The sequence below is a fragment of the Accipiter gentilis genome, chromosome 9, assembly GCF_929443795.1.
Source record: "Accipiter gentilis chromosome 9, bAccGen1.1, whole genome shotgun sequence".
Lineage (NCBI taxonomy): Eukaryota > Metazoa > Chordata > Aves > Accipitriformes > Accipitridae > Astur > Astur gentilis.
This window is the reverse complement of record NC_064888.1, coordinates 32,895,031-32,922,565: the sequence shown is the minus strand read 5'-3', so window position 1 is coordinate 32,922,565 and position 27,535 is coordinate 32,895,031. Positions and strand designations below refer to the sequence as shown.

General features: G+C 38.1%; 1 protein-coding gene across 8 annotated transcripts in view; it reads right to left on the bottom strand.

Moving 5' to 3' along the window:
- The window catches only part of SHOC2 (SHOC2 leucine rich repeat scaffold protein), a 71,892-nt gene that overhangs the window by 40,550 nt on the left and 3,807 nt on the right, over positions 1-27,535 (bottom strand). For 6 of the 8 annotated variants that reach the window (XM_049810233.1, XM_049810232.1, XM_049810229.1 and 3 more), the window contains one exon: positions 2,733-3,670. In XM_049810233.1, coding sequence (XP_049666190.1) covers positions 2,733-3,435 — 703 coding nt within the window. In that variant the 5' untranslated portion in view covers positions 3,436-3,670. The remainder of the gene's footprint in view (positions 1-2,732; positions 3,671-27,535) is intronic. The other 2 variants (XM_049810235.1, XM_049810234.1) reach the window with 1 other exon arrangement.

The following is a 27,535-nucleotide window of genomic DNA, read 5'->3' as shown; positions in this document are numbered from 1 at the left end:
CAGAGAAATTCCATTGGAAAGTAAGAAATACATTTCTCAGCAGTTTCATTTTTCAGCTGTGTTTCCAACTCAAACATTTGATCTTTGTGCTAGAACAAAGATACATGAAAGTGAGTGAGTAGAAATCAATTACAAAAGTGAAACTATCTTGTCTGGTTTTGCTATTTGAGGAATAAGGTTTTCAAATGCCTGTTCTGTATGTCTTGGCAGTTAAAATTATTTGTGTTACTTAAACTTAGAAATCCTTTAATTAATTTATTTTTCAGCCAATTCAATTCCAGGCAACCTAGTCAAAGAAATTTACTTCGATCAAAAAAAGATGTTGTTGAACATAGCGATTTTGCTTTGAAATTCTTCATAAGGGTGACAATCGTCTTGCATTTGTGCTTCTAAAATGCCTCCCACAATTCGGTGCTGACCCGTAACAAGGAACATGGGCATTATCACAATACAAATAAAGGCATGACTAACTGCTGGATACAACGACAGAAATAAAGTAGTTAATGTTTTCAAGGTAGGGTTTGATAAAGAACCGAGAACACTGCCTGTATGCGTATCAAGACATGAATAAAAAAAATACAAGAAAGAAGCAGGTCACATATATTCCTTCATGATACATATATCTACTAAATTTCTTCATGAAACTGTTACACATGATCTCTTTCAAGACTATTGTGAACAAACACATATGGAAATTACATGCTTTAATGTCAACTTAACTGTAAGAATTCAACAAACAAAATAGTTAAGAAACAAAGAGGTTCCAACAGCAACAATGTCTGCAGTATCAAACACACCTACGACAAGTTTCTAAAGGGCAACACCAAACACCGGAATGCAACATCTCACAAAAGTTTTTTCTTCACACACTAGTATTAATTTAAATTTATGCCGTATTATCCCCAGTTGAACCTCAGAAGCTGACTCTTTGCTAGATTACATTTAATAACTGAGCCACAAACAGACCCAGGTGAAGTACTGACAATTGTGTAATACAGCTCAACAAGCTAAATCAACCACAATTTCTTCAACATATGTGGAAAAAAGCAGTATGTTGGGTTTGGGGATTTTTTTGGCAAACATCAGCCCCATGGTTTTCAGTATCATTCTTTGATTAGTAAAAGATTCAAAGAGGCTGTTGGACTTAAACTGCAGTGTCAAAATAGGTCAAAATTATAATTCCTTAGTTCTCCCAGGAGAAATTCCCAGGACTGCAGAGATGTTCGTGCCAACTCAAAAATCATGTTGATTAGAAAACATACTACATTAACCATTTAATTTTTGCCTAGCAAAAAAGTGTTTCTGTGGCTAGAGTAGAATCCATTCCAATAGCTGCTATACGGAGCCAAAGACTCAGACCAACAGCTGACAGCCTCACTACATTTCTTCACTCCTGTTATCATGTACAGAAACTGTCTGTACCAGACATTGCTGGCAACATGATTAGAGGTTTCAGACGTGTCCAAGAGTTCCCTGTCATCAAGAACATGTTATCTTATGTATCTTTCCTATCAAGGTGCAGAAGAAAGAGGCAAACACAGTGCTGGTTTGAAAAACATCTACTAGGGATCCAAACAAGAGCATTTCCCAGGCTTTGCAAAATTAGTGAGCATAGAGGCCAACTTCAGTAATACTTAACATACTCACGCACTGGCTTGGTTAACAGGAAAAAGTCCCACATCACCTTTTAAAAACAGGGCACAGGAATTATTACTCACAGTATTACAAGGGCTTTTACAAGTATTTTTCCACACTTGAAGAAAGTCAAAGCAGTTTAACTGCATGAAGTTTATGCTTCCCCACCCCCTAAAGGGACTAAGCTATGCTTGCATTTTAAAAACTGGTGATACACAGAAAAAAAAACCACTGATGACAGAATCTCCCTTTTATGAGGCACATACGTTGTGCAAATATTGCTTGAAAACAGTGTGATAAAGAGATGTTTTCCATGAATCACAACCTATTAGGAACAACTTAGGAGTTCTTGATACACAGCTATTCCAGCACATTTTTTGTAAAAAAACTATTTACATTAATAAGCCACTTCCATACTATTTCACCATCTTTCAAACTTTTGTAACGGCATTTGTAAAAACAAATATTACTCATTAAAAAGTCATAAGAATCATCAGCCATGCATATAACATTTGGTCACTTTATATTAAGAATCCATGTATTAATACATTCGTGACTTATAAAAGGTAGAGGCTTTCACAAATCATTAACCTACATTATTAACTGTTAGAGCATCCAACAGCTTGCTCATGGTAATAGCATGTACTACCCATTCTACCTTGTATTACTGTGGTCACACCCCTCTGTAACATGCCCATAATGTGTTTATAACTTGCAACAGTTCATAAATGATTTATAAAGAAATCTTAAAATGAAATATGCCCCTGTATCTTTTCTTTTTTTTTTTAAAAAAAAAACATCTGGGCTCTGAAGACACAATATGTGAAAGCACAAGGCAAAGATGAAAACAAGATACATCTGATTTTAAGATGACAGATGAAAAAAAAGGGCTTTTGTTATTTAAAAATATATATCTATCCAAGGTATTGATTACTGTCAATATAAGCTAACATTGCAACAATGTGATCATGAGCATAATTTTATGAAGTTTTAAATGGAGAAGGGCACCTGGAGAAGTAGCAGTTTACATATACTTAACTGAATTGCAAAATGAACATAAGCATAGAATTAAACTTTCAATCAGTGCAATTGCTTACCAATTTCAGCAGGTAGTTGCTTGATTTTGTTCTCTCGTATGCTAAGCATGGTGAGTTTTGACAAGTTTTTGATATCCTTTTCCACAGTAGTTATACGATTAAAGCGTAGGTAAAGAGTGGCGAGAGAGCTTAGCCTATACACCACCGAAGGGATTTCTCTAAGCTTGTTATGCCGCAGGTCAAGCATGCGCAGTTTCTTCAAGTTATCAAGAGAGTCAGGCAAACTGGTAAGTGAGTTTTCACTCAGGGCCAGTGTCATCAGGTTCACAAGACAGCCCACCTCGGCCGGTAGGGACTGCAGTTTGTTACTGTATAAATAAAGTTCTGTTAACTGCGTTAGCTCTTTGATAGCTGATGGAAGCATGTGTATAGACCTCTTGGACAAGTCCAAGCGCATTGAATTCTCTTCCCGGCATTTATTTAGCTCTTTGATCACTTCAGCATTGCTGGATTTTTTGCGGGTACCTGTGGCTGGATTAGGTCTTTTTATCGTATTGTCCACTGAAAAAGCTACCCCAGGCTGCGTGCTACTGGAGTCCTTCTTTCCATCTTTGGCATCTTTCCCTTTGGTCTTAGGCTCCTTTTCTTTGCTGTCTTTCCCAAATCCTCCAGAGGCTTTGGCCTCCTTCTCCCTTTCTTTTGACGATGGGACTTTTGGATCCTTCTCTTTACAGTCCTTTTCTTTTCCTAGATTACTACTCATGGTGACTCAACGTTTAGCAAGCACCACATGAAATCTGTTTCTGAAGTTCACGAGAACAATTCACTGCTGAGGCGACAAGGATCCTTAAAACATGCAAGCATTGAACCAAGGGAGGAGCTTCGTAGGTGTGATACCCATTTGCTACATATTGGTTCTGAAGGCACTCTTTCCTAATCCTGGTATCAGGAGATTCAGCTGTAGAGATTAGAAGGTCAAATGCTCCGTATTAGTATTTCTGTCACATAGAGAGAAGAGAAGCCAAAGTTAGTGTAAATATAAAACTTAACTTCCAGTTAAATGTTGAATGTTTCTACAGCAAGCCTATGCACAACTAACTCAGGTTAATGATTTGTCCTTCTCTTCAAATGTTAATGAAAAACCCAGTGCTAAAACAAAAATACTACACATATTGCTCAGAAGACCCACTGTGGTAGAAGAGCTATACTAATTACTATACATGAGGAAAAAAAAATTACAATTCTTAAACATAACACTACCTTCAGCACTACATTTGAGTCACCACCTTACGTTTTAGCTAGTTCTTAGCATAACACGTCATCAACATGAATATTCTCTCTCCACTCCAAGCCCAATCAGTTAATAAAGATCTGCTATAATTTTAAGTGCCTACCTCTTCAAACAAACCTGTACAGCCTTATTCTTTCAGCACAAAAGAGTCTCAATTCGATCTACAGTGAAATCTAATACACTACTGTAACACAATTTGCCTTGAGATCTCACTTCTGACCAGCTCTGAAGCACAGGTCTCTGCTTTTAACGTGGAACAGAACCTTGTCACCAACTTCACATGCTTTGAAGACGCAAACATGAGGATTTTTAAAATAAACCTATCAAAAAGTTAACTGAAACCTCAGAAGAAATAATATATTATGCTTCAAGACAAGAAAAACTATGAAGGAATTTCTCATGAGAGTAGGATATAACATATCTTTAGACAGTATGTTGAATTTCCCCCTCAATGACTACAATGCAGCCTAGTAAGCGAACAGACGTCTGCAACCTATAGAGCCCCATTTACATTTTTACAAAATCATACTGCATCTCATAGAAAGTAGCTTTGCTTCATGTTTCAATTCAAAACACATGACATGGTCTAGAACTTCACAATTCTGAATACTCTGGAGAGGTTTTTAAATGTTATCTTTGTGGAAGAAAATAAATGGTCAATCAATGGCAACAATAATTTCACATCTCCATATTAGTCCAGCTTTTAGCCTTGAACCAACCTTCCTTTGTTATGCAGCATTCACTGATGAAGAAAGTTTGTATCTCAGAATTGTTTCCCCAGCCACCTGAGTTAGATTAAAATACCCTTAAAACCTCCACAAGAGCTGTGTCACTGTCCTGGCATTCCATCTTCTGCACAAGTTCATAAAGCTCATAATCAAAACCAATTAAATAATATTTTGCATACCTAAGCCATCAGAAAGTACTAGAAATACAAACATTTTTTTAGCAAAGCTCAAGTAACTATTTTTAATTACACAGTTATGCTACGTATGCTTGCTTTCAAGTATAAACATGTGCTTGGAGAACACAAAGGAGCACGCTTTGCTCAATATATTCGTTCACATTAAAAAAAAAAAGGTAAAGAAATTCTATTTAAGGACAGTAAGAAGGGCAAGCCACTTTACCTCAGCTGCAAATCAAGCTGTTCAGTAACAAAGCTCAAAAGAGAACCTCCCCCAGGAGATGGCTTCCAATCCTTCACCCTGATTAATTACTGCTGCAGTACCGCCAAGCGTGTGCTACAAACCCCATAATATAAAAAAACCCTACTGTCTCCATTTACTGTGTTCTGGACAACTCTGTTGTAAAGGCCCATGGCCGTTTGCTAGCAGCAGCAAGCAACAACAGCTTTTAAATTGGAAATTGTCTCCAATGCAGAGCTTTCTAAGGCAACATGAGCCAGTTCCTTACTGCATCCTTAAGATTTCCACCCAGCTTTTACACCATCCATTAACCAATTTGTCCTCAGGTTTACCAACCTCACTACATTATATTTTAAAACTTGTTCTCAGCATTGTATAATCTGCGTGCTTGTAGAACTCCAGCAATAGGAAATGTAATGACTCCAAATGCAAAAACACAGCTGACTAAAGGGTGGGAGCCTGAAATGCCTGACAACTTGTTTTCAGTATGAAAGGTAACACAAAGAATTGAGAACTAACACAGTTTCTAAATTCTGATAATACACAGAAAACTCAGCCATGCAGCAGTGCCAGACAGCTACTGCTCCACATCAGGCCCCTGAAGTGCAAAATACTCAAAGGGCTGCTGCTCTCATGAGCTTTCAGTTTAATCAAATTTAGGACCTGCCAAGAGATTTGTTTCATTTCTTATGTGCACTGCAGCTGAAGGAGGTTTTGAAAGAGCCTCAAAAAGGAAAGACGGCTGGAGATTAGTACTGCTGAAAGCAGCTTGGTAGTGTGAACACTCCAAATAATCTGCACGCATTTCACTGTCTTCGTTAGCAATTACTTTAATTGCACCTAAAAAAAAAAGGGGGGGGGGGGGAGGGGGGGAGGGGGACGTTCCCTGTTTCAATATACCAGTTTAACATTTCATTTTCTGGTAAGGAACAAAATTTTTTGCCTATACAAAAGGATAAAAATTCAAATAATTTTCAAGTCATTGAGATCACCTGAAACACACAGAGAAAATTCAGAGCAATACAAAGGGTCGTGACCAGAGACTTCAACATCACCTCACAGTTAAAGATGTTAGGAGGCAGTCAACTTGCAGGCAAGCCACAGGCAGCCGTGGTTTTCTAACACACGGAAACTGAAGCCAAGCTTGCAGCACAGCAGGCCTTCAAAATAAACTCCCTGTTCAGAGTGACAAAAGGCTAACAGTTAAATGTGCTGCACCTATGTCATTTTTATCTGTTTACTGAGGATTTTAATTACTGCCTGACTGCAAAATGTATTTAAAATAGTTTGAGAAGGTTTAGCCTCTTTCTTTCCAAATAAAGTAATTCTCTAATACCTAGAATGACTAACTAGCACTTAAAAGAAAAAGCTTATGATGAAACCCTTACCAGATGAAACACAACAAAAGCCAATGCAGGGGGAATCACATCAAAGAAAATGCCTTGACTGGAACAGCCTCACCCATCCAGAGTCCGAGACACCCCTGAGACACTGGCATCTCCCCCTTCTCGCTCACCAGGGCTGGGATTACCAACAGCAGAAGGTCCCACCACCCTGCAGAGTGGTGCTGCACAGCAGGTACCAGCCGGGTTTCACCCAGTTACTCCATGGAGCAGTAAACTCCTCTGCCACAAGGCACTGTTTGTGTCCTGGTGTTTCCCGTTACTCTTCACATCCCTGCAACCTGTCCTCCCCACTTTGCTTTATTTCAGGGGGAGAAAGTCCCAGCAAGTACAAAGAGCCAGGCAAAACTGTAATTCAGGAGACAACCCTTTCTCTTCTTAAAATCCCCTCGGTCACCATACATCAACTCCCACAAGTGAAGGATGTCCAAGCAAGAAGTCTTCCTAGCTAAATAATGCTGACTTATCCCCCAAATTGGCCAAATCTGTGAAAAAACTCTTCTAGGCTATCCTGTAAGTACAGTATAATGTTCTTGTATCCTAACGCAGAGGCAGCACAGGACCTAAACAACTACATGAAACTCATCCTTCTAGTATTTTATAACTTTTAATGCTTGCCATTGCAAGCTATCTAAAATTATTTTTAACATATTTGCATGCAATATAAGTGAGAATACATATTTGATGATGTATGCTTTCAGTTAGCAGCACTAAAATCTTGCCATTTCATACATTAATGACCAAGTTTTAAGACAGAACTCAACAGGGCAACTACACTCAGAACTCCTTAATCCTACCAACACATACACAAATGAAATGCTTAACTTCACATAAGCAGCTCTACGGAACTTTTGTTTCTACTGCAGATCATTCAAGCTGATGGGGTTACTCCCATCAAGTTAAGCATGTATGTAAACTTTTGGAGGACATCGGCATAATTACATATACTACAGAGGAAGCTAAATATGTTTCAAAAGGTTATTCATATTTTTCAAGCCCTTTTGGTTAAAGGACAAGAGTCATCATCAATTCTGAACTACAGTCAAACAAGCATTCATTGTATCTCAAAAGGAGAGCTTCTTTTAGAGCTATTTTTAGCAAAAGGAAATTCAGTGAAATTAGCCAGTTCTGCCAACTACTTCCATTTTCCAATGCTGTTCAAACTGACTTCCTGTCAATATTAATTGACATAAAAACATTTAACTATTATGTGCTGGAGAACTTGGAAAACTGAGTAAGACTCTTGCTTGGCACAGCATATGAAGGAAAATAAAACTTCTAGAGAAGTTAAGGAAAATAATCTGTTCCCTGTTCTGAATATTTATTTTTTTTAAGTAAAATATTTGTAAATAGCTATAAATAACCAGCATCAGAGTTTTGATTCACTCCTCCTGATGTCTGGTGAACATAATCCAGATGTACTTATTTTTTTCTGTCAACTGTAACTGACAAAACTTCAGAAACACAAACAACTTCAGCCTAAACTGTATCACCTTCCTTAGCTGCCTAAAGAACACACCAACCTTGTATATTTTACTGATTTATTTTTTTTTAATATGTACAAGTAATTGAAAAGATATTTCAGTTACCCTGAACAACAGAACCCAAAACTTTTATGCAATAAATGTTTTGTAAAAAATGTGGTAACGTAGGAACAATTATGTCTGCGATTTTAGGAATAATACTAAACTAAACATCTGCAACTTGATAATATAAATAGTGCTGCTTCCTGGTCATTTTCTAATACAATATGAGGCTTGAAATAAGGGATTTCACCCCACTGCTATTCAAAGAAGGCTGTAAAAGACTTGTAAAGTACATTCTCTCCTACCAACTACTGCAGAGCAACTTTAGTACCTAAAAAAAAAATCCACTGCCAATATTACTTGACAGCTTAGTAAAGACTTCCCCCCTGTTACACCTTTTAATTTTGATTTTACATGAATAAACTCTCAAGCAGGCAACTGGCACCAGGGCTGAACTGGTGCCAGGATGGCGGGGTGACCAAACCCCCAGTGCAGGAGGAAGCCAGCCAGCAGGAATAGCCAAAGCTCACCTCACTGACGGCACCAAGTTCCCACTGCAAGTATCGCTGCTCCCACCCCAGAGCGGTGGGACCCTTCCAGAAGAGGCCATCCCCACATGAGTTCTCAGAGGATGCGTTACATGTCTTGTGACTTGCAAGTATATGAAAGTTTCCTGTATGTTCACAGAGCTGCTTTGAAGAAGAAATCATTACTTGAAATAAAATATTCTTCCACTGCTGAAATATTTCCCTCTCAAGTGATGAGGCCAACCAACAGCAGTCTTTTCTGCCAAAGGAAAATCATCATGGCACATCATCTTACAAAATGTCACTTTACAACTTCAGTTAAATACTTACTGGTTCCTGTTCTGTGTTTCAGTAGACAAAACAGGCACTTCAAATCGTAAACATTTCTAATATTCTGAGCATGTGGTATCTAAGGCACCATTTTCACTAAAGCCTAATACAGTACACTCAAATAAAACAGAATTTTAATTCTTCTGTAAAGTAGCAGGAAACCTATAGGCCTGCATTTGAAAGGAAAATTCTTTACTATGTGCATAATTTTGTATCATGGAATAGGAATGATTTTTCTCTTCGTTCTGTGTTTGTACTAAACTTAACTCAAAGGGCACACACCATGCCTAGGGCTTTTCAACCCAAATAACAGAGTATGATCATTCTGACGTCGAAGAAAAAAGGAATCAGCTCATACCTGATGCTCCAGAGTAAGAAGACAATGATTCCACTACATAATAAAAAAGAAAAAGTTCTGAGATCACAATTCTGATCTAGGAAATTCTGATTAGTCAGACATAAGTAGCTTTTAACAACAAGGCAGAGTTCAAATGCTATCTAGTAATTGCAGCAACACCTGTTCACAAACAAACAACAAACTGAAAAAAAATCTACCTTCTTAGAAGTATTTACCTTTTGCTTAGAATAGCATGGGTTACATGAAAAACATTTCCTATTCCAGTACACCACAAACATGAACACATCAATAAGCAATGGATGAAATTTAAAGTTTAGCCCAAGCGGCTACAATGACTTTCCATTCTCAATACCACATATGCAAAAAAAAGATGGTTACTACTTTCATTTCAAAACCCAAATAGCTTAAGCCAACGAGTCACTTGCAAACAAAGCACATTCTCTCCTACAATTTACTAGCTTCGAACATCTGACCTACAGAGTTTTCATCTGCGTAAGTGCATTTGAGCTTCTGCCGCTGCAGCCACCACAGACCAGCTGGGAGCAAACTGCTGAATCAGTCACCAGGCGGTTGCACAGCTCCTCTAAACACAAAACCTCATTCAGAGGTGTGGAGACAGCACGGGAACAACTAGCCATCGCACCGCCATACATCAAAAATGCCACCTAATCTATTTGGACAAAAGTAGTGCTCCTGAAATATGCCAGCTAGACACTTTCTCTTCTTTGGGAAGAAAACTCCTTTATTTCAGCATACAGGATGGTCGATGGCAGCAGCATAATACTGTAATGGTTCTTAGTGCCAGCTGTGATGGCTGGCTTGTTCAACAGAGAAGGCTGACCATTAAATTCATCTCAGTCCTGTAAATGAACGGCCAGCAGATGGTACGTAGTTTACAGACTACCAATCTAGCCTGATTTCAATATATCTGGATGTGACCCCACTTTCCCCCCTAATCCCCTGTCACACTGAGAGAACAGCTTCTTGCCTCCCTGCGTCCACAGCCTGAGCCTGTGGAGCTGGGTAAGTGAGGAGGCCTGGACCCTGACAGCCCACTAAGCCCTTTAGGATATCTTCATCTGCCAAAGGACTGCAGCCAAGACCATTCCCTGCCTGCTTGCTGCTTGCACGGCTGCAGAACAGCTGAGCATAACCCAATCTCGCATTCGAGCAAAACGTGGAGGTCGAGGGAACGACTGAACAAACATCAGACCAAGGGGGCAACAACTAGACCATTTTTGAAGGCTTGCTTATACTTTACTTGTGGTTTCTTAAATCTGCAGGCTCATCTGTAACTGTAGGCACCTAATTACAAATCTACGTGCAATTAAAGCTGAAGTTACTATAAACAAGCAAATCAGTTTCAAGAGGTGTTTGGAGGTTCATCACTTCGTGCTTACAGAACCAGGCATATCTCCCTGGACATCCCATCCTGGCTTCCGACACAACCGCGTCCACAGCAAACACACAGGCACACGGACGTTACTGCCAGTTTCAAAGCTTTCAAATCCATCTCTTCATTCACCAGTCACCAGATTTGCTGCTCTCTGGAAGTACTTCGTTGCACTAAATGCCAGGTCACATACCAAAGTCCAGATCTATCATGACAAAAAGGCTCCACGCTAACAGACAGAAAGTCACCTATGCCTTAAGTTCCTAGGGGGTAGAAATAATCTTTTGTGCCCTGCCTTTGAACTCATCTAGCAAGTACAAAAATATACATACTGTGATTCATTCTATGCACTCCAACATTATTCTTCTGAAGCATTTTCTCTTTTTCTCCTTTACAGGAAAAAAACCCACTAGTTTTTGGCCAAGTTATAAAATACCGTTTCATGTTTTTGTAGAAATAGACCCTAAGAGCAAGTACAAAGAATTGTGCTAACTCCATGCGGCAGCTTATTTTAATATGTAAAAAGATACTTTCTGCATGTGCGGCCCCCCAGCACGTACCTTTTGGGCTGCATGTCTCCGTTTCCACGGTAACTTGTATCAGCAGGCTGTATAATCCTGCATAATACATGAAATTTGAAAATGGTAACTTGCTAGATGAAACAAATTTCCCGGTCTTAGTACAGGTTCTAATAACTACATATGCCTAAAAAAAGGTTATTCTAAACGGACATACTACTCTAGGAAAATCCAGTTATCTCATTTCTGTGACTATACAAATTCTGTGTCTATAGTGGCATACAACCTTCCATAAAAGCAAGTGTTCCCAATCTACCCAGTACCCTCCTCTGAATAAAGATTACCCTGCTGTAGCAAAAACTTCACTATTACGACTACGCAGCACCCAGGCGCTACCATTCAGATCCCTAAACAGTTCCTATAAACAAAGGAAGCAGCCTGCCACACACAGCTTTGTTACAAATTTGATAGCAAATGGCATTGGTCTCACCAAAGGTGATGATGCAAACTTTATACCAGCATCAAGTATTTTTCTTTCTTTCATCATTTCCTCTGAGCCATAAAAACAACATTTCAAAACAAAAACAACCGGAGACAAAACAAGACTGATGGGCAGGAGAGAAAGTAAACACACAATGCAACAATAGACTAATACAATATCTATTAATTATCTATATTAACAACTTGTTATGTTGATCCTACAGAAATTGGGACAAACCACATGCTAAATCCCATCTCAGCTAAATAAAACATTGCTCTATTAATGTCTAGGGTAGCATCCTACCCTGGCTCCTTATCTAGCAAAAAAGCAAAAATATTGTTTATTGTAGCATTTTTCTTTGTTTCTTCGCCTCTGAATTTGATGCAGTAAGTTTGCTCATCTTCTTCAACATGCTTTTATATAATAATTATGACTGTTTCACAAAGTTCAGTGCTGGATGACTCTCAGTCCCTTGAATTTTCTGACCATAATTAGTGACTGTGTAAGTCACAAGATCCCTTTGCAGAGGGTTACTATGCTAGGAAAAAAAGCATATCTAAAAATCAGCTTAAAATGCACTTTTAACACAATTCTGAACATGAAGAGGAGTGATGACTCTCTACCTTCTATGTTCTAGCAGACAAAGCCACAATAACTACATATGGCAGCTCGGCACTGCACAATATCTGGCCCCTGTTCAATTTTTTTTCTATCTAAGATTATATGCAGTTCTTGATCTTCAGCTAAGATGAAAAAAGCTTGGATATATTTGTTTTATTGAACACCTAGTTTAAATATAACTAATGTATGGAAAAGGATATATGTAATAACATTTACTTTCCAACTAACATACATGAGCTTGGAAGACGTACAAGTGTCTGGTAAAGTCCAAAAAAAAATACATATTTACCCACAAGTTTCCAATTATAAATCTCCTCACTTTTAGACATCGTTAACATATTTTGCATCTGACCTGCTCTCAGAAAATATCTTCTTGAACAGAACAGCATTCTTCACATAGAAAAGATAACAACCGTAATCGGAATCAAATTTACTCCAATTTAAGTGTACATTTCCGCTTCATTACAACTAAATTAAATAAAAAGAAAATTTATTTGAAAACTGCACAATGATCAGCTAGACTTGTTTTCTTCACGATGGCATATTTTTCCAAAAGTTTACATCATATCTTTAAGTATTACAAGAAACCAAAACAAATGTAGACTATTCTGAATGAAAAATCAAAAAGATCTACACCTCTTCCCCCATTACTGCTTAACCAATGTTTTTCCAGTGAGTTTTTTTGTCTGGTTTTGTAATCTGAGCCTTTCAGATAAATGCATTTTACCTGGTGAAAGCAAACTGATTCCAGCCAAGTTAGTATATAGACAGAACAAAAGTACAAAGAAACTGTTACGTTTCAAATGACAGGATGCAAGTTAAAATACTCTCATCTCTTTTTTCCCCCGCAAACATCTGCCTAAACACGATGTGATGGACCACTTCTGCCCTCCGAGTATTCTTATTCAGACGCAAGAACTACGAACTGCCAAAGAGAAATGGTATTTTTCCTGTACTATGTGTGTCCACTCCAGCTAGATTCTCATTATTTACTGCTATATTTCTAAGGTTAATTGAATTCTGCCTACCCAGATTCTCCCTCCAGTGCCAACTGGATTTTGCATTATTCCCTCCCTGTCCTTACCCTCTTGTTCTGCATTACTGCACATGGTTAAACAGCTTCCGTGTTCCAATGGACAGACCACTGTCCTGCACTGCTGCTTGAAATAATGCTCAACCACAGCTGGAGAAGCCAAAGCAACTTAGAAATACCTTGGGGAACTTTGTAAATTAATGGCACCATAGAAACGTAGGCTCATTATACACCCTGATACGGTGATGAAGAATAAAACTGCTCCCAAGCCTTTTTCAAAGCTTTCAACTGTTTTCCCCCATGAGCAAAACAGAATTAAACATAATGACAGAAAGCAGTGAAATACTATTTAAGCAAATAGATGCATATTATAGGTGATTCAGGTAGCCCTGTATACAGCTATATACAGCCAATGCTTTGTGGCAAAGGCTTCTTCAATCACATTGAATTTCTTTAGACTTCACTCCTCAAAGCTGATGTTTACCAGCAGCTGCCTGCCAGTCTCTGGGCTTTTTTGGGGTTGGGGAGGGTGCCCTGAGGGGACATGAGAACCGAGGGAAAAGGTACAATAATTTATTCAGTTCAGCTGTTTATAAGACTGACAGCTGGTAAAAAGCATGTTGCTTTGTTCATGTCGAAGGTAATCTTAACACTGATTTCATAACAACTATGACATTTTTGGTTTAGATTAGGGACTTGGAAATTTATTAAGATGTCTGGTGCCACAGTGAATTTCACCACATATTCATTCCTGGCCACTCTGAAACCTCTAATAAGAAAACTGCGAGGAATTCCTCCAGCAACAAAGAGCTGAGTATTTCATAAACCCTGTGCCTGTTTCACCTCCTCGACTCCTACACGCCAACTTCTTTTGATATAAGGCATTCCCACAGAGCAAGTCAAATGCACAGTGGCTGAACAGGCCTTTCCTATCCAGCTGAGACACCCTCCTACAGTCCTCCCCACCTTCCGTGGGGTCACAGTGGCCACGCAAAGGAGAAAAGCTCCTGCCGGGAGCACAGGCGAGCTCAGAAATACGGGGAAGGGAGAAACAGGCAGGAGATGGAACAAGAACGGGGACGGGAGGCCGGTGGGCATGGGTGGCGGGCAAGAAGCAGCTGGTAAGAAACTCCACATAAGAAAATATCACAGATATAAAAATACTGAGACAGTAATCAGTCAACAAAACACCACTCCTGCTCCTACACACTGCATTGGAGAAGGGGTTTTAAGGAAGGCAAAAGTATGTAGCAATTGGAGATGTATTAAACAGATTCTGGTCACCTAAAGCACTAGAAGCCATCTCATTCACACCTGTCTAATTTTGACTGCTTTGTATTGCAAACTTAATTTTCATAACTTCTTGGAGTATTTTTATTTAGTTTTTACATGAGTTTCCCCCCCCCCCCCCAATCAACATTTAATGCATTAGCATTACAAAAAACCCAAGAATGGTAACATTTGAATTTCTTGCAAGTTCATCCACATTCTTAAAGATTCCAGCGATGATCCCAGAGATTTCTTTCCCAGGATAGAAAACTGAAACATTCACAGAAGAGAAAGCCAGCTCTGTTCACCTTCCTATGAAGAACCACATAAAGCCCAGATCTGCCATGAACACTCCTCATGCTCACTCCTGCTGTCAAGGAGCCTTACCCACAGAACACCTTAAGCCCCAGCCTGACACCCAAAAAGACTCCAAATGGCACTTAATATTATTCTGCTCATAACTAGGAGCCTGATTAAAAGATTATTTCACATATACTAACAATTCTGGAAAATGCATGATAAATTGGGTATCTTCACAGGAACAAGATGTTTTCCTTCAAAAGAAAAAAAAAAGAAAAAAGAAAACCACTATGATCCCTTCCAAGCAGATTCTTCAAAATCTGTTCAGATGAGGCATCTTTTTTTTTTCCCCTGAAAAAATCAAAAGGTCTTCAATGACATTTTTACTCGAAATAGTGAAAAACATGATTTTTGCTTGCCAAAAATCAACTGGATGATATACTCTTTAGCACGCTTGAAAGGCTTGTGTATTGTAAAAGTAGAAAGTAGCAGCAATGTTAATCTGAAAGAAGTCATGGAAAAAATTTAGACACGCAAACTGAATTAAACAACACTGTACAAATACGATGCAATAATAAGCCTTTTACCTCACCACTTCCTAATAAATTAAATAAGATAATGGAAATCTGATGAAAACAATGAAAAAGCAGAATAGCTTAGAGCTACATGAAAGTTCATACCACTACCCTAACAAAATAAAAAAAAAATTTGTAGCGTATGCCAATTTCTAATGAATGACATTCTTGCACCTTATTGCCCCTTTTAGACAAAAAACAAATGTCATTTCTAAATGTCTAAGTAACTCAGCAAGGAATCATCTGATCTGTTTGTGAACATTTAATAGTTATAAGACAAATGACTAAGAAAAATGCAACCTTTACACTGGCTCAGGCACAACATTGTGCCTCAGCAGACCTGCTGGTCTCCAGATACTTGTACCTTGGAAAATCCGTATGTATTAAATAAATGGACCAGAGGATTGCACTAGATGGTGTGAGCTGAGAACAGGTAATTCACTGCATTCAGATTGCCCACATCTGCTCCTCTCTGAGCTGCACAGAGGCGAGGGCTGCTCTCAGCTCCTTGCAGAGCGTCCCTGTACCATACCCGACCTCCGCTGCACAGCTCACCAAAGTGATGGAGTCTGGATTTTTGTTTTGATGCACAGGGCAGGAGATGGGTGTTTCAACCACCTAGGTGACATTCACATGAGTAGTACAGGTTGAAATAATCCAGATTAAAAGAGAATTAGCCCTTTTCAAAACAAGTGTAATCCAAAAAGTATTAGACAGATGCAGAAAGCACTCAGAAAAGGTATACAGACTCATGAACTAACTAGAAGGACTGAAAAAATTTTAGTATGACAACATGCTCCAGAACAATATATTCAAAATCAGAGTACTATATTTATATACAAGCAGTATGAGGATACAAGGAGAATATCTGAGGAAGTGAGAAAAGAGCTCCTGAACAGAAGGAAAAAGAAGAAACTGAAACACTGGAGAGGTACCTGGATCTCTAAAAATAAGTAAATAAAAATGAGGTTAACAAGGAAGTTAGTTAATTAATTTTAACAAATACTTGCTACCTATTTGTTCCTTTTTTACTCAAACATTCTCAAAATAGTGGGAAGGGAAGAAAAACCACACTTCCAATGAAAACAGAAAGGATCACAAAGAGAACAGGTACAGGTAAAAAAGAGATGTCAACCACCAGCATTTACCTGAAGCGAGACAGGAATACTAGGTACAGACTGCAAGGAACTATAAATATAGGAATAACGACCAAAGAGCAGTAGCAGACAGGCAGGCAGGACAGCAGAACTAGAGAAGACATGGGGAATAGGACCTGAACTGGTGTGACCCCTGCAACAGGGCATGGCCAATGCCGCCTTCTCAACATATGCTCCCTTTGCAGCAAGGCACAACATGCCAGTGCTGTATTCCTCCATCCTGTCCCAAGCCTTTCTCCATCCCTCCCTTTGCTGCAAGGCAAGAAACAGACAAATTACACCTTTATTGCTATGCAGGGCTGAAGGTTTAGCATGTGTCTGATGAAACCTTCTTCTCCCTACCAGCCTCCAGCTCCTGTGATTCTTGGACATAAGGTTGTACAAACAAGGGCAGCTTCTCTCCCCCCGCCAGTTCCTTCTTCCTCCCCTTCTCCCGTTCTCTGACAATAATTCTTCAAACAGAAGGTAGAAAAGAAGTTGCAATCTGAAGAGCTGAATGTCGCTTGACTGTATCACACAAATTCCTACCAAAGCAAAAGCTTCATAATTCTTCCATGGACAGTAACATAACTGTCTGACAATTGTCAGTATTGGCTTAGTATTAAAGTATAATTAAATGCTATAAACATATGTTTTCAATTTCTTTTTTTAAAAATGAAGATAGACATAAAATAACTTTATATTAAATCAGCATCCTATGGGGATCAAATTCAGACATGATGCAAACAAGGAAATTTTAATTTAAAATGATTCTTGCTTGCTAAGGCTAAATTTGATCTGTGGTTGTGAGGACTACCAGTTGGAAGCACGACAGAGAAAGAGGTTTTAATCACAGCCTCTGTTGTTTGACACATTGTGCGCTGTCCTCTAACTCCTAAATTCCTCATGTCAGATCTGTGCAGATGATACTATTTCACTGCTCACTTCTCTCACAACCAACCTCTAGCTTATGTTACAAAGCAAATAACATTACCACTAAATCCAGGCCAGATGATCCCTGCCATAGTCAGACTCATTACTGCAGGCTACATTCAGCATACTTGATCTTATGCAGTACCACCTCTTTCGTACTTCTAGCATTTATTAATAAACTATCATTTTAATTCAAGAGCTCTTCATCTCTCCCCAGAAAAATGTGATAGCTTCAAGGGATGCTTTTCTGGGTCCACTTCCTCACTTATATTTACAATCACACCATAATTCTGTAGGTAACTGCTAGAAAATTGCCTATCCCCTCCATCCTTTGGCCATGGTACTAGTATGTCTAGATAAGGCTACAAAGTGTCATCTAAGAAAAAGTTCAGTGCCTGAAGTATTTGTTGCCCAAACAGCCCTTCCACCCCTCCTTCAGAAAAAGGAAGCAAATCATTGCCCTGTAAGGCACTTCTAGCCTGCAGACTGCTACCAAGCTATGCTGCCCTGCATGCTCCAACATAACATTCATGCTTGCATATACAATATATGAAGCTGCTAATAAAGATACAAAAAGCTTGAAGGTTAAATAGAAACAAAAAACTCTAGAATGCAACAGAACTTACTGACATTCACCAGTTAGTAGATGATATTTTTCCATGGAAAGCAAGACAAAGACATGCAAGATATCCATAAAAATAACTTCAGCAGAAATGAAACCAAAAAACTCTGGTTTAAAACTAAACTTAAAAGGCTTGGGGTTTTGTTTAAGAACAAGCCTTACAGAGTTCATGTGACCATAAATCAGACTTTGGATATCTGCACATGGCACCACAAATACAGTATTTTCAATGTCTGTGAGAGACCAGAAAAAGCAAGAAGGAAATGGCCGTTTCACTCTCCACTCTACAGCAAAAAGAAAATGTAGCATCTATGAAAAAGAAAAACATCAGTTAATCAGAGTTTGACTTTTCTCCGAATTTGGGATTCGGTTATCAACCATCAGCAACCAATTTAAATACCACTACAAATCCAGTATACTGTAAAATAGGAACTGTTACAGACCCCTAGGGCAAAGGAAGGTCCCTACAGGTTGCACCTATTTGAGTTTCCCCTCTGGGATCAGAAATAATTGCAAACAGTAATTGCGTTTGATAGCTATTTTTGGGATCTGCGTTCATACACCAATAAACAGTTCCCAAAGACAGGCACAGAACTAGGGAGCAACTAAAAAAAAAAAAAAAAAAACAAAACCAAAGAAACAAACAAAACAAAACAAAAAAAAACAGCAACTCAATCAAGCAGTGAAATTAATTATTCTTCAACAAAATCATTATTTAGTGTAGTGCTAAAGTAAAATGAGAACGTAAAATTTTAATATTTCAGCTAAGTGACACAGTGCTTTTCTTTTATCTTTTACGAGAAGATTCAAAAAGTTGCACATGTCCTTACACTCAAAAAGCAAGCATGAAGCCAACAGAGGACACCTGAATTTTTCCACTAAAGAAACAACAGTAGGAAGACCAGCTGTTCACTGTAGGTATCTCAAGGAGAACATTAAAGTTTGAGACTACTGAAAGAAAATACAATCATGGTTGGTTAAGTGGGGGTTTCTGAGCCATTAAAAACTGTGCTTTCACTGAAATTTAACTATTAAGATCCTAGCAACTAAAATGTGTTCTCAGGAGAATTGACACAAACACTTTAACAAGAAGTAGAAGCTACAGCCATACTCCAGCATCAACCCAGCATCCCCTGGATTTTCCTCTCAAATAGTTTTTCAAAAACTGAATCAACAGAATAATGCTTAGCTTAAGGGACACATCAAGCCCAAAGAAAGTAAGTTCCCTAAACACTGGAAGGGTGGGGGGGAAATAATAAGCAGATATTTCTAGAGAGCAAGACCATTACAATGAGCACGCTTAAGTCTTGAAGTCTTATTTAAAATTAAAAAAAAAAAAAAAAAGATAAACCAGCAAATCTAAATTGAACTGAAAAAAGTACCATCAGTTTCAGTTAAAATTTCTTCCTCACCTCTATTATCATCAGGAGCTCTTAATTTGTTATTTATTATTTCTAGATATTGTTTCAAATATTAAAAGATTTGCATAAAACCCACATTACTTCTCCAAGAACCACTACATGCCATCAGAAGTACCAAACTAAAGCTGGGAGTGATCAACAAGTGAATTTGGTGAACTTCACAAACAGTCCAAAGTAATCCCCACTTCTTTTTTTTTTTTTTACATATATATAGATATATGTGTCTATCTCACTTATAATGGTACAGTTACAACAGTGTCAGCATATCAGAACATCTCATACTGAACCTTACAGACAAGCGAAAAGCTTGACATAAAAGAACCAAATTCCTTGCACTGGCTAATTAGTCTACTCTGTGATCACGTTTAAGTTTTCATATTAGAAAAGCTCACTTCACTTTGTCACTGCTTTTCAAGCTGGGATATTTTATTTACATTAGGCTACAAGCACTAGGCAGTGCTAAAAGCTGCATATTAATAATAATCAAAACCGAACAGTACTCTCAGATGTAAAGTGCCCATGGTCACATTAGATGAAAAAAAAAGGACCATATAAGCAGTCCCCCGCATCTGACTGATAACAGGACTTACAGTGCTCATTAGCAGCAAGAAAAATCAGAATCCAAATGAATCCTAAGTGTTGGGGTTCTGGAATTATCATCTCTATAGTGGATCAATGTAAACCTCATATTAGAGCAGCCACCTGAAAAGTGGTAAAACTGGGTGAAAAGTAACATTTCCAGCATTAATTCTATTCTATCCTGTTAATCAAGTTCTGCCCATTTACTTTTGGTAACTGAAAAGCAGCATGTGTTTTTACTGGATGAATATATACACACACCTGCAATACACATGGAAGAGCCATCAAAGTACAACCCCACAAAGGTAAACTTGTTAACTAGTTCCTTAGTCTCTCATTTAGTTCATAAACCAGGTTATACAACACTCAATTTATATAAAATCATAATTAAAATAGATACCCAAGGCAGTTGCCCATCTCACCCTCTCTTGCTTGAGAAAGTTGCTAAGAGAGGAAAGAAAACTTACTCTTGATAGGGGAAAAAAGGGTCTGAGCAGTCATTTTACACTCTGCACTTAAAACAGACAACTTGAAATTCAGTCCATGAGCTTTTTTTACAGCCACACACAACCCATGCAGAACACTGTGTAGCTCATCACCCTTTGCTGATCATCTCCAAACATGACAAACAAGTCACTGCTTTATCATTGAAAAAGTACATGCAAAAAGTTGAAATCATTATTAGGTTTCGATTTAGAAAATGCAGTAGATAACAATCAGCAGCATTTTGGAAGTAGCACTCACATGAAAACCTTTCATGCTCTCTCCCCCTACTTTTATTTTGAAACTTTATAACTCTAGACAGACTTGCAAACAGAATAACTCAATGGTCAAAGCATACCAGTTACTTGCAGAAAGTCCAGGCATGCACACATACTCTTGGTTAAAATGAATGGAGGCAGTATACATCACATTACCCCGGTATAAGGGAACACAGACAAGCAGTAGCAGTGAGTAGCTTTCATGCACTATACCCTTTTGCCTTGCATTAACTTGTTTCTGTGTCACAAAATAAGAAATTTACAGCAAAGATTACAGAAACTTATTCTGGAAAAATTATTTTTGTTGGAACCGAGTGTAACGTATTTTCACTGCTAATTTAAGTGGCTTCAAAGATGAAGAGGGACAAAAAAAAAATGACATTGTAAAAGTACAAAACAACGGGAAGAATCAGTAGAAGCAACTCTAAAGCATGCTTTTAGATTACCATGGTATACAATTGATCAGTTCATACGAAATATTTTTGCAAGACAGACAACAAGCTGGCCCAAAGAACCAACGGTGTACAAATTGTGAAAAGTCTCCCTGCTAACAAAAAACCAGTTTCAGTAGGAACTGGAAGTCACAGAAGTGAAAGCTGTGACAAACACAGATTTCTCATTCCAAGACTTTACCTGTTGAACGTAACATAAACATTTGCCTAAAGAGACTTGAAGTTGTATGTCCATAGTTTATACACACCATTAGCTTTGAAACTAAGATGACAGCAGCTCTCTTTTAGTATTATTAATAGAGGATCATTAAAGAAATGAGAGGTCACATACAGACTACAACCACTTCAGGATCCTTTCAGGCAACATGACTACTTGTTATCACACCGCATGTTCAAAGACCTAACATGCTACTCTCAGTGGCTTTCATTACCGACAACAATTTCACGGCCGTAACGGTTTCGCACCCCTTTGCCTTGCTCTGCCTTTCGCTCATCTGGAAGGAGTGAGGAGTTTGGGGTTGGGATCGACCTATGCTCCTTACTCATGGTGAGCTTGGTGTGGGTCACACGGCCAGGCGGGCTCTCCAAGGCACGTGCTGGAACTGGGTTTCAGCTCCCACCAGGAGGGAAGGCAGAGCAATCCCATTGCTGCTGTTAAAAATCTTCCCTTTAATTCTGTGCCTTAGTTTCTCTACTCTACTGCAAAAGGGATAGTGCATATCACATAAAAAGGTCAGAAGATTAATTCAAAGCTCTAAAAGGCTAGAAGGTCTTTCTGATACTATAACAGCAAGTTTAGAAATAACTATGATTTTCTCAGGGCTTTTGAAGCAGAACCAAAAGCAAACATACATCTTGAGAGATGTGAGCAGCTGCTCCAGAAGAGAAAAAACTAGTTCCTTATTCTCCTCCCTTTCTCTTTTATTTTTACACAACCTGATTTTGAGAAAAACGTTTAGGTTTTCATTACCACAGGAGGGCAGGAGCATGTAATGCTAGTGCTGATTTCTTCTTAGAGAGAGCAGAACAAACAGTGGGAGCTGGAACACAGAAAGAGCCAAGTCAGAGACCCCAAGCGTGATGAAAATTCAGTCCTACCAGCAGAGTTAACTGCTTGTTAATGAAGGCGTATGCATCCCATCTGCTGGCTACAGAAGAGCTGGAATGGTTTCAGAAACATTCCAAGACAGACATACCATCAAATATATGATGCGAACATGTGACCCATACTCAAAAGCTTACCCCACTGATTTCGGCAGGACTGAGTACAGGCACCAACACACACAGGCACCAAGGTTGCAGGATACGAACCACGTCCTTATCACACGTTGAGAACAGAAATCCTTCCAGTGTAATTTGTTTATTCATCAATTCTGATTTCAGGAGAAAGTTCTGGCTTGCAACCAGCAGCTAATTGGTTCAATAAACAGCATCACAGTTTAGAAGAAGAAGAAACCGTGTTACTACAGTGAGAGCATGTAACTGAAACCTGGATAACTGTTTGGGTATGACTTAGAGCTTCTTAAAAGAGCTAGACTGCAAAGAGCCAGTTTTAAAAGACAAGACAGTATACACTTTAAGGGCAAGAAATAACTACCAACATTTATCTGAAGACTTCTTATGGGGAAGAGAATAGAGAAATTCCTACTGTAAAAACATGCCTCATGACGACCTAAAACACAGAAAAATAAATTTATGGATGAAGTCATGGAAAAAAAAAATCCAGGTTGTTGTATTTATTATGTGACTTGCAACTCATGGCTACAATATTTAAACTTTTGTTTCCTTCCTAACTAGGCCTACCACACACAATGTGCTATCAAGAAAGCTGCCAAACAATTGTTTGAATATTCCAAAAAGCAAATACGTAGCCCACCATGAAAAACAAATATGATAACCTGAAACCTGCCATTATCTGCAGAGTATCCAAGAGTTCAGAAGAGTTAGAGGGACTTACCAGAACAAAATTTGCTGCACAAAGACAAGTTCCCAGGTGTCTTAATTCATGTTACTTACTAACATAAATTTCCCTTTTCCTGAAAAGAAATAATCTAGAATCTTAAATTCAATATAGCTCATGTAACTGCCAGTATCATAAAATTCTCTTCAATAAGAAATATTTTAGGTTTTGCAAGTACTGTACAATAGCCATTAGATTTTAAAATCTATTAGAAAAGTAATTGTCACAGATTTAGTATGCTAACAAGAACATTTGAACTGAGGCTTCATTTAACCCACCCATCCCTTCAATATGAAAATTGTGCAAACCACTCCAAATTATGCATATTTCATAGGATTTTTCTTGGCTTTAAACCCTTTGATTGTACAATCATTTCTCTACAAGAAACATTTTTAAAAGTCATGTACTCTGTGTCAGAAGCAACAGCAAAATGGGTTTTCATGGCAAGTCCTTCACATTCCGCTGTGATCAGCATTTTGCAGGACTACACAGATAGATTCTCTGGTAGCCCTTTACTTCCTTGTTTAGGAGGTCACTTTTTTGCACTATTTCTTTTTATAAAGATCTATTTTTGACTGCTGTGGACTTTTGTTTACACATTAAGCCACCTGATGCCTCCAGGAGCCATATAGTTTGCTAGTGAAGTCATTTTCTCTCTGCTACACATAGCAACTCCATGTAACAAAATGCTTCTAAACAGGACTTGGCATTTACAGCAATCTGAAGACTCCTCTTTGCACGGCTATCCCTTAGAATTAAAAGAAATGCACAGTTCTGCTTTTCTGCAGTGGCTGACTCAAGGAGGAGGGGGAAGGGGAATATAAAAGAGCACAAAATTCTACCATCACAATTTCAGAAGTTCATCTAATGAAGAGAATAAGGATTACTCAATTATTTCCATGCCTTGGACAGCTGAGGGTTGAGTTGGAGTTTTTTTGTCAAGTTGGGGGGGAAGGCACTAAGAGAGATTATAGGATTTTTTTAAATTTTTTTTTTGTAATGAGGATGGAATAAAATCCAGTATTTTGCTGGATTAGGTAGGTATAACATGAAGGAAAAATAAGACTGAAGCTAAGAACCTGAACCCTTTCACAGCACAAAGCACTTTACTCAGTACCTGCAGTTGCACTGTATGTATAGCTTTAGCCAATTATCCACAAATTTACTAGGACCTTCACTGCTGTGCTATACAAGCTTTAAGTTAGTGACATACTGAATTTGCTTTCTTTTGTTAAAAAAAAAAAAAAAGATAAATCTATGCAACAGTTAAAACAGTAAAAAAGGATTTTTTTTTTACTTTTTTTGACACAATATGAGTATTTCCTCACAGGACGATTATCAATAAACACAATGCTGTGTATTACAAAACAGATTATAACCTAACTTTCAGCCTCAAAAAAAAAATACAACATTGAGAAATCTTTTATTATACAGAAGACTGGACAGTTCACCTGTGCTACAATTACACGGGTTACCATTACTGCCAGTCACAGGAGAGAAGCCTCATACCAAAGAGAGAGCAAAATCCCCTATTTGCCAAGATTTAGATGGCTGGGACACAGGAGAGAGAAAGGAAAAGGAAAACAGATAAGTCCAACTCCCCATGATCATTGCTGCACCTTGGCTGCAATTAAATATCAGGCCCTGGTCTTTTTGGCTGCCAGTCAGGTATTTCTTCATAAAAGTAATAAATATGTTTATTTTTCTTCCAGTCAAAACAACATGCCAGACCAATGGATTGTTCTTGACCATTCAAACTGTCATGAAACACCTCCTTAATTTCTGATTTATATTTATTCCTATTAGGATGGAAACACCGAAAACATAGATCTAAATACAACAGCAAATCCTAAAGTGGTTTTGCCATATTCTTTGAGGTACTAAACCAACATTATCTGTAATATCTAATGGATAATTAAAATCCAAGTACACATGAAGTATAAATATGCTACAGCTTCAGGTTCTCAGGTGTCAGGGTTTCAGGATTATTTTTATTCTTTCACTTAACGTTATTTAACCTTGCATTTTCATGGCTATCACTATAAATACTTATTCTAAACTACTAGCAGACACAAGTTTTTGACAGGATAAGTGTTAAGAATACTGTATTGTAGTAACATGTATGTTGTTTGCAGAATGCTTCATATATAAGTAAATCATCAATCATCTTATAGAAGTTCTAAGTAAATTTATGGTTTCTTGCAATACTATCCACTTACTGTTTCAGAAAACTGTTTTCGTAACTTTAGTTCCAACAACAGCATCATTCATCATATCCTTAACCTGAACAGCTACTAGTGCTTTAATATGTGCAAACAAGTGAAAGAATGACAAGCTACTAACATCAGATATATTAAAAAAAAAAAGATCATTTGATTTAAACATGCCTTTCTTGCTGCAGTTTCCACAAAATAAACAGCGTAGAACAGAGCAAACCCTAGGATTACAACTGATTAGCCAAAAAATATAAATAATACTTTAATAAATTACCCTTCCCAAAATTTGACACAATACATTAATAACAAGGCTGCAGCTACAAGAAATTAATTCAAACCTTTAAAAGATGGCATTCTATGATGATTTTAAAAGCCTCTATGCATCTACTAATCACTAAGAGTCAAGTAAGCAATACTAATTGGCGTTGTGTTTAACAACTTTGTAAAGCAAACTTTTGACAGATAGGTGATGGCAATCTGCCACCAGTTCCCAAAAAGAATGTCCGCTTTCAGTCACATCACTGTATCGACACTTTCAAAGGAAATTCGGGGTGCTTCTGGTAAAGTTAGTCATAAATCACAGAACGTTACAGCACCAAAACAATGGTGGCACAGTACTTTGCATTCCTTATGCATAAAATATTCCCACAGACATCTATAGGATTTCTGGAAATAAATGCAAAACCAAGTCTCAAGCAAACATGTTTTGCAACTCGATATAGTGAGTTTAGAAATAGTTGGTGAAAAACCGCTCAAGCTTTAATTTTTTTTCCTCCAAGCGCCTGTATCAACCTGTGGGCTGAAAGGAGTGGGAGACTAGAACATGGGTAAATTAAAATTGCACCTCATAGCAAACAGTCTTCACTATTTAATAAAGATGTGCTTCAGAACCCCTCTCCAAAGCAATACCAACCACGAACAAGATCTGTGCTACAGAAAGAACCTATTTTAAATCCTAGCAGTCAAAGCAGCGAGAGAGTGAACTGAGATGTGCTGCAATATTTATGCAGCCATTATAATGCAAATGCATAAGGTATTAGAAAGGCTATTTGCATTGGTGCACAGCCCCTTCAGTCTATGTACAATGCCAACAGAAAGAACAATTAGGATGCATGCATAACAAAAAGCCTCCGACCACAGGGTAGGCAGGTCCACTGAACCGGATACAATATCTATGGGATCAACAGGGCTCCATGGAAATGCTGTCTGCCCCATACATCTTGCTCATAAGTAGAATATGAAGCATTTTAAGACACAAAAGCACGTAGAGGATTAGCATGGCAAAGGTAAGAGCAAGCTACAACCAATTTACTGCGAGCACCAGTCGCATGTTTCTCAAGATGAACAACTGGGCTGGAGCACAGCTCGCCTCCCCAGCGCTGCTCCTCTCTGCAAAACCCCACCACCGCTAACAGACAAGTAGCAAACTTTCCACTATGCTAAAAAATAATAAATTAAAAAACATCGACACACTTTCCTGTGGCAAAAAATATTCTCCAGAGCTTTTTGTAACAAAAAGGGAGGCAGACGTGCAAATTAGGATCTAATGTACATCCATCCTGAGAACATCGACTACCCTTCCTTTGAGAAATCAAAAAGCAAATAAATATATTCAAGTCTTTCCTTTTTTTTGGTTTTTGTTTGTTTGTTTGTTTTTTACATGTACACCTTAACGGTAAAAAAATACTAAAAGAACCAAGTATATAGGCATGCCAGATTGTTTTAAGAAGTTCTCTGACCACCCATCCTAGTATTTATCTACACCAATTCACAGCCTCTTAACATATTCTCAGGCCAATCAGCATGTCTACAATTATATGATAGGCTCTGTTCTCTCATGTATTTCTCTTGTAGAGCAATACAGATAAAGTACTTCTTAAACTGCAACGATCTTAAACCAGTCTAAAATTAACTACGTGGTACAAAATTACTTTTTTAAAAGAAATTATAAACACTGCATAATTTCCATACAAAATATAGCCATTACCTAGAGGTTAACGACAGAAAAATCCT